This window comes from Rhodnius prolixus, unplaced genomic scaffold, assembly GCF_049639745.1.
Source record: "Rhodnius prolixus isolate KJV_2025 unplaced genomic scaffold, Rpr scaffold_8, whole genome shotgun sequence".
NCBI lineage: Eukaryota > Metazoa > Arthropoda > Insecta > Hemiptera > Reduviidae > Rhodnius > Rhodnius prolixus.
This window is the reverse complement of record NW_027411593.1, coordinates 23,661,627-23,670,024: the sequence shown is the minus strand read 5'-3', so window position 1 is coordinate 23,670,024 and position 8,398 is coordinate 23,661,627. Positions and strand designations below refer to the sequence as shown.

The 8,398-nt window shown below is 35.8% G+C and overlaps 1 protein-coding gene across 1 annotated transcript; it reads right to left on the bottom strand.

Annotated features, from left to right (window-relative positions):
• Window positions 1-3,725: 3,725 nt before the first annotated feature.
• Window positions 3,726-7,928, bottom strand: LOC141451040 (uncharacterized). Its single transcript, XM_074122057.1, has 3 exons — window positions 7,748-7,928; window positions 7,455-7,562; window positions 3,726-4,922 (listed from the first exon to the last, which is right to left on the bottom strand). Exons 1-3 carry the CDS (start codon window positions 7,814-7,816, stop codon window positions 3,825-3,827), a joined length of 1,275 nt encoding a protein of 424 aa, XP_073978158.1. The 5' UTR covers window positions 7,817-7,928; the 3' UTR covers window positions 3,726-3,824.
• Window positions 7,929-8,398: the final 470 nt, after the last annotated feature.

Below are 8,398 nucleotides of genomic sequence, written 5' to 3'. Positions count from 1 at the left end.
TTTCAAATGGAACGTTATATTTTTGTAGTATTTGAGCCCCTAGAAAACAACAAAAAAGTTTTTTTTGAAATCGGTTAGGTTTTTCAAAAGATATGGTAATTTAAAATATGAAAAACAAATTTCAGTTTACTGTCAAAATTACGTTATTTTTTTAAAAGAAGCTGTTCAAACTGGGCACAACCAACGGATAGGCAAGCCAAAACTCTGTACTCCCACGCTTTGCTTGTAGCAGCACTTATGGAGGCGAAGTCAAGATCTAGGCTGGCTAGAGTAATTCGACGTTCAGGTGGTTTTTTCTACAAACGTTTCGGACTGTGATCCAACTTCAGAGATCGAGAAATCAGTTTGTTGTAGAAATTTCGACTTCGCTTATGTTTCCATCTCGCTGTACACTACATGCTACGACGGGTTAAATAGAATATATTATCTAGGATTGAGGATCTAACTACAATATCTTTCCCAATTTTACCCTAATGAATGCTACATTATTTGCAGCTATTTTAGGTTAGTTATACTTTGCCCGTGCCTTTCAATCAGAGTAATGTATTGTAAAGTTTTTCTTGTCCTTTTACTAAGAAAGAACTTTACTTACATAACTAATGCCTGCCACTAGTTATTAAATATGTGGGTTTGTTTAAATAATAAAACTCGCTAAAGTTTGTAAGTAATAACCTGATTTATTCACACATTAACATTAACTAACATTAACATTTACAAGCAACTAACGCTATTCATTACAGTCACCATTTACAACAGTCACAACAGTTTACTGTTACTTACTCACTTCGTAACGCCACAAAACTGTTCCCCGACTGACCACTGGTCCGCACTGCACCGAATTGCACTAGTCTCAGCTGCACTAACACAGCTCTACTCATCAACTGACTAATTGCCCAACTAGCTACCACTGAAGCACTCCGCAACACTGACTCTCCAAGACTAACTCATAAACTTGACTAATAACTATAAACTCTAATAACTCCTTAAAACTTGCTTGAAACTTGATTAACACTTGATTAGAAACTGACTTCTCCAGCTGTGTCGGCCTCCTTTTAACTGCGTGCCTCCCTCCAACTGGGACTGCCCTCCTCCAACTCTCTGAGCATAAGTTTCCACGCCCTCCTGACGTTCATTGGCTGGAGAAAACATACTGCCACCACCTCAGCTGTGAGCCGCCTCCTCCCATTCTCTGTCTCTCTCCAACTCCGTCTGTCTCACTCTCACCTGTCAATCACTGGCTGGGAAACACATATGCCACCACCCCAACTGAGGCCTTTCTCTTAGCTGGCTTTTACACAGGTCACTAACTCCTTGAACAATCTAGCCCTTTCCTTTCTAGTTCAAGTAAAAACCGGCCCTTTTGTCTACACAGTGGTGGCCTGTTACCGGCTTTAGTCGCTTAACCCCTAGAACAATCTAGGCCTTTCTTTTCTGCCACAAGTAGATACCGCCCCTTTTGTTTCTGCAGTGGCGGCCTGTTACTGACTTTGGTCGTTCAACCTCTAGAATAATCTAGGCCTTTCTTCTTCGCCCAGGTCAACTTCGTTACACTATGTTATGGTATTCTGCAGATGCTGCATAACTCAGTCAACGCTGTTCTCTTTACTGCGATGTCACTAGCATATCTGTTACTAGTTTATTTATGTCCATATATTACCCAATCGTTCAGAGTAAATTCTTTATTTTATTTATTTTTTTCTTATTTTCTATACAGGCTAAAATACATTGGTAGGTAATTATCCTGGATTTAGGGACTTCTTTCAATGCACACTACCTTTCTTGGGGCAGAATAAACTTAGTTAAATCCAGATTTTTTTCATAATATTGTGGGGTGAATTAATTTATGTCAGATCATTTCCAGTTCAAAGCTTCTGTGCTGATCTGATCATTTCTATTTCATCCACTGAGCTTTATGGAGTAAGGGGAAATTCAAAGTTGTCAGTTAATTTGAGTTCTGTTATTAACACAGCCTAACTTTTTAGCTACTGATCCCTGTACCTCTCCTCCTATAATTAAATCAAAACTCTAACCAATCTTTTATCTTTTTGTGTGTTGCGTACAGTTAAATTACAATAAAAATAAGGAATACAAATATATTATTTCCTTGAAGTTGTGAACACTTTTTTTTTATATAGTGTGGCTTATTTCCTGAACTGGGACAAGTGACTAGCATGTGGGCGACCTATAGTGTGGAACAGTGATTTAAATCTAAAGGCCTTCCTTTCTTCCCTCTACGTTTAGAGGATCCTGCTCCACATCCTCTCTCTCTTTGTGCTCCTTTACTTCCTTTCTTCCTTAACATTAACTTAAATTTATTATTTTATTTAACCGAAGTAGAACAAACAATAAATGTCGGAGTAAACAACGATAATGATTTCCAAACATGTGATAAAATTGTCTTCATTAAATCAGAAAATTTAGATTGATTAATCTTTAGAAGGAAAATGGTGAGAGGCGGAAACTGTTATAAAGGAGATTCTGTTTGGAATAATTGATTAAAATAGGACGACCAAAGTGCATGGGTTTGTGAATTCTTCTTGTATAATACAATCATTACGTGAAACTAAAAATTATTCAAATAGATCAGTTGCATTAAAAAATCAGAAACTCAACATTCTTTCTATTTTAGATTGTGTTCCAGCCAAATTTATTATTATTTTTTTTGGCGCATCGACTGCTGAAGTCATTAGCGCCCCTACTCATTTTGTGCTCCTCTCATCTTTTGGCCACTCGAGCTGGGTCGGCACGGGACCTTCTGGCTTCCACATTCTACACCTTGCTGAGCAAGGTAGGGTGGAGCCTAGGTATTATTTTTTTCTTTAATGATTTAAGGCGCGTCAACATCTAAGGTTATTAGCGCCCGGAGCTTTTTACAATGCACTGCCGGCCTCCGGACAGTGTTCTCTCGTTACAGACAATACTGTCCATCACCGCGGGACCTCCGCGTGGGAGTTCAGTACGCTAACCCTTCTAGCTAATCCCTTCCCTGGTATTATTATTATTACTATTATTTTATTTATTTATTTTTAATGATTTAAGGCGCGTCAACATCTAAGGTTATTGGCGCCCGGAGCATTTTCCAGTTCACTGTAACACTGACAGTGTTCTCTCGTTACAGGCAACACTGTCCATCACTGGGCAGTGAGCTGTAAGAAGCTCCGAGGAAGAGAAAATCTAAGGGTCAGCAGCTGGATTCGAACCCGCTGAATTATTATTATAACTCATTAATATTAATATTAACGCTTATGTTATAAATAAGAATGTAAGGTTTTTGCAAGGTAAGGAACAAATTTTACTGGGCCAGAATAAAGTGAGAATAGAGAATGGTTATTTTGTTTGAGTTAGTAGACGTTGTTGATGGATTTAATAAATTAATTTGGACAGTACTTAATCAAAATGGTGTTTCTCAAGTAGCTTAGAATTTTTCATTTGGTTACTTATTTAATTGTAACTTACAACAGTCGGAACAATTTACAACTGCTGCAAGTTAATCAGCTGACATCAGCTGTCTGAGGAGGACATCAGTGTCTGAGGAGTCACTGGATCAGAACAATTGTCTTCCAAAATTGTTTTACCAAAAGAAAGACTTCAGGAAATACTTTATTGTTCAGTTTCTAAGCGACTTTCAATAAGAGTTTTACCCAATGGTTCTTCTATTCTGTTGAATTGGGTTGAGTACTTGCTATCAAAGTTATTCTTAAATTTAATAATTTCAATTAGGCAAATTGGGTTTAATCACGTGCAATTTATTTTCTATTATAAACGTTAACAATGTAAATTTTTTTTTTACATTTTCCCCTCAAAAAATATACAAATTAAAGGGATCAAAGGTATATATTTCTGGCCAAGTCACGTCCTGTATTTGTATGATCAGTAAAGTATCTCATCTTGTTAGTGACAATACCAGAGGAAGGCTTGAACAGAGGTTCTGGAGGAGCGGCTGCGCTATAAACACCAGCAAAGTCACTATCGTCGCTATCCACAAACTGTGATGAAGCTTTTAGCGGATACTTATCTCCTTTACGTTCATCACACTCTTCAGAATGTTTGTAATGGCGTTGGCTAACTTTCCCAGTGGCTTCAGATTCTTCTGTCCAGTGAGACGAGCTGAATACCGGACTTTTACGATTAACACCTTCATAAACAGAATACCCCATCATATCGTGCTTTCCTAATTCATCTTGACCTTCTTCCTCATCTGGACGTCGTTTGCTCTTAGATTTGCTTGCAGCCTGAGAACGTATACCCATTCGCTGCCTTGGACTTCCACCTTGCTTCTGCGATTGCATTAGTTTCTCCTGTTGCAGTCGTTCGGCTGCTAACTTTAGTATATTTGAAGGTTCTTCCTTTCCTTTTCTACTCATTGGTACAAAAGTTTGGTACAGTGGTTGGCTAACCGTACCTTGAACATTTTCTACTGGTATAGAGCGCTTCTTTTTTGAATCTTGTGGATATGAGTGAGTAGATGAATCTTCATCAAGAGATAAATTGTCCATTTGTCGATTCATAGTATAAGCATCCATATTTCCTCGATTTTGTCTTTGTCTTTGATTTCTCTTTGAAATTTGGCTATATAAGGATATTCCCATTGATTTGTTTGCAGTCACTCTGCTATCTATTGGCCCGACTGGACTAGTTTCCTCCTCATCGCACCGTTTTCTGTAGAATGCCTGAATATTATTGCAGAAATCCTCCTTCTGTTCAGTAGGCGGTACACGTTCTGTTTGGAAGGTATGTTGCCACATTGAAGAGTTAGGATCTAAAGACACTAAATTGTTTTGGACATTCATCTGGGATTGTTTATCTTCCATCAATTGACTTAGTGGTTTTGAATGTACCTTTCTAATATTTACTCCTTCTTCAGGATGTTTGACAATACTAAAACTAGTGAACGGTGGTCCATTGGGTTCACATTCTTTTTGCTTAAACATAAAAAATAAAATCAAATCAAATAAATAGAGTAAAAACAAAAAGTAAAGACTTTGATTGGGTCTAGAACGATGGCTTGCTGAGTAAGTTCAAGGTCAACCCCTGTGTATTACATTGTTCTCAGATACTGTCTTTCTGAATGTTAAGCCTAATCTTCTGCATTATCGAAGGCTTGTCCTTCGGATTCCTGCTATTCACCATTTACACAGCTGATACTCGCCACAATCTGACGATGGACACTGTACGTTTGCTGGTAGTACAGCTAACCTTTATGCAAAGCCTGATACTATAGTCACTCATCGGAAGATTTCAGAAGTAGAGAAAAATAAATAAATGCGTCTAAATGCAAGTAAATTACATTTTCTTTACATCAAATATCCTCCCACTTATTCACATAAACCTGATACCAAAAGACCATTACCATGGACTTTTACTTCACAAATGGCTCAGATGGTACCTTCTTACTGGACTGAAATTACTGAAAATCAACCACCGCTATAAAACTTCTCTTAAGGCTCCTAGAAAGATGCTGAGGTTCTAAAAAAGATGGTTAGTAAAGTAAAGTAAAGTAATCGCCTATTTTTTCAGGCGGGGCTTAACGTCCAACTACCATTTACTAGGTGTCGTGGACGGAGGCGACTAGCAAACGTACTTTACTATTTCTCATTTAACCATTAAATAAAATCCAAGGCCTAAGACCGGGAATCGAACCCAGTGCCACAATGCATATTAGCTTTGCAGGTCTCGCCTCTTAACCCACTCGGCTACCGTGGCGCCCAAAAAGATGGTTAGATGGTGGTGTAAAATTCAACTAATGGATGGTAACCGCCTCCCAAAGATATGTTTAAATATTTTAAAATCCCTCAGTAATGATAGAATATCTGTGGTTAAATTTAATTGGTACACTCAGTTAAAAGGAAAATTGGATTCTATTGATGTAGTTAGCTTGCTAAATACTAGCGAAATGTCACAATCTAGGGATGAATTCAGCAGTAGCATTCTGAAATTTCGGAATAATAAATTTTCTTTAGACATTAACGCTGTTCTGCATTCAAACTATAATCCAGACTTCAGAAAGATAAGTAGTCTAACGCTGGGTGAGCAATATTTGTCTCTTAGGGTGCCAATTATAAAGCATAAATTAATTAGTCAAATGAGGTTATGTCAGCCTCGTTTATTTCAAATCACTTCTTCTGGTTTCAGAAACAGTTTTCAAACAGATACCTCCAATTGCCCAATATGCAGTATTCCCGAAAGAGAGGATTTACAGCACTATTTATTAAAATGTATAAGGCTGCAATCTTATAGAGATAAATACTTGAATAAATACATCTCTAATATTTCAGATGTAGATATTCAAGTTCTAGCTCTATTAGATGTAGCCGATATTGATAAATTAAATAATTTATTGGCTAATGTAAAGAATAGTTCCCCGATGGTGTGGCCTGTTTATTTTTAGGGCATGCGCAGTACAACGCACTTACCGTTGAGTTTTTAAACTACTTCCCGCCAATGAACTGTTTCGGATTGTGCGAATTTCGTAACTCTTATGTTTCGCGCGCATGCGCAGTACACTTACTGCATAGTAACTGCTTCCTTTTTAATGTATTATCAGTTCCCGCGAGTGCCCTGTTTGTGATTTGAGGTGCCTTTTTTTTTTGTAACTTTATGAGCATGAGCGTTTTAAATTTGCAGTTTTTTTTAAATTAAAGCATGAGTGTAGTGTGAGTGGGGATGGAGTAATGAATGTTTTAAAATTTTGTATGGATGTTGGTTTGATCAGTAGGAGATATGTATGTCCAAAGTGTGGATGTGATATGAAAATAACAAAAAAAAATAGTGCGATTGATAAGTATGGTTGGAGGTGCCGAGGCTATTCGACCTCGCCAAGTATACCCTCCTCAGGAAAAGGACTCCACAGAATAAGGTAAGTTTCTTTTGTGTTGTTCTTTGTAATTATTGTAATGAATCTTGTGACTCAAATTAAAAAAATTGAGGGTGATTAGGTAGGTTAGGAGGGGGGTGTGAGGGCAAAGCCCCCATATAATGGGGGGTTTAAATAAAATTATCAATCTTAAATAAATAATTCGAAGTTCTGATTCGCTGTTACCATATAACCCGCCAGATTTAAATGTAAATATAAAATAAAGAAATAGTTTTATATTTATATTTGAATATGGCGGGTTCTATAGTAACAGCGAATCAGAATCACTTCGAATTAGGCCACACCCCCGGGTAACTATTCTTTACATTTACCAATTTATTTAATTTTGTAAGAAAATGAGGAATTTTGTTTTGAGTTTATAAAAAATAATTTTATAATTATGTTTTTTTTTCTAATTTTTTAGATTTCTAAATTTTTGTTTTTATTCGATTAGAATGTATATTTTTAGTTTTCAACTTAAGTTTTTATTTATGTTTAATAAGGTATTATTTTATTTTATTTAACCAAATTCCATTTGCATAGGGTAGTACCCTGAAAACAAATAAAAATTATTATATTCTATTCTATTCTAAAAATTTACCATTCTCGCTCTAAGGGACGACCACGCTTTTGAGAAGGGCACAAGGGACCCTGTGCTCCATTCATTACAATTGTATGAATTGTTCCTTGAGTAATTCAAACGATGTGACTGTAAAAAAGAAAAATTGTGTCCATAAATTATTAAATATTACTTTTAATAAGCCTAGATTTAGTTTCATTTATTTGACAAAGGATTAAAAATATTATAATAAAATATGCATACATATATTCAAAATGTATCTACATAAATTCTTTTAATCTAAAACATTTCTTTGAATTATTTTCAAAACTTACCTTTTGGCCAGTACTAGTACTTGAAATCCTGAACAATGACCGTGTGGTCATGTTTTTCATACAAGACATTTTTATAGGGGAAAATTAATTTTTCGATTGATGGAAAAGCCTGAAAAAAACTGAAGTAATAAACATATGCCACATCTATTTTCTAGCAAATTTATTAAATATCAAATGTGTCTAAACAAAAACAAGTTTTATCATCTGTAATCTGATGGCTAAATAATTATTTTTATGATAAAAATATATTCGGAAAAATCTGGTTTAAATTCACTCGATTTTTTATTTCTTCAATATTAATGAATTATTGTCATGGTAGATAACGGAACTATCATTCCTGTAGGATTATTCTAATTTTATCTTCTTTTTTTAAATAATTTTCAATGTATACTGAACTTCGGTGGACGCGTTATTTACTTATCTGTGAATCAGTTAGTTCTGTCGTAAATTACCATAATAGATAAGTATGAAGTAACACTTCTACCATCTACGAGGGTCGTTTGAAAAGTCCGTGCAAAAATAAAAACTACTTAATTTTTTGGGGTAAACCTTTTTTATTTTTCAACATAGTCTCCTTTTAGGCTTATACACTTCGTCCAACGCTGCTCTAGTTTGTTGATCCCTTCCGAATAATAGGATTTGTCCAAGTCT

Coding starts and splice junctions, on each gene's coding strand:
- LOC141451040 (XM_074122057.1), bottom strand. CDS start 7,816: ATGTCTTGTATGAAAAACATGACCACACGGTCATTGTTCAGGATTTCA. Junction 7,563..7,747: donor GTACTAGTACTGGCCAAAAG/GTAAGTTTTGAA, acceptor TCTTTTTTACAG/TCACATCGTTTGAATTACTC. Junction 4,923..7,454: donor CGTCCCTTAGAGCGAGAATG/GTAAATTTTTAG, acceptor TTTATGTTTAAG/CAAAAAGAATGTGAACCCAA.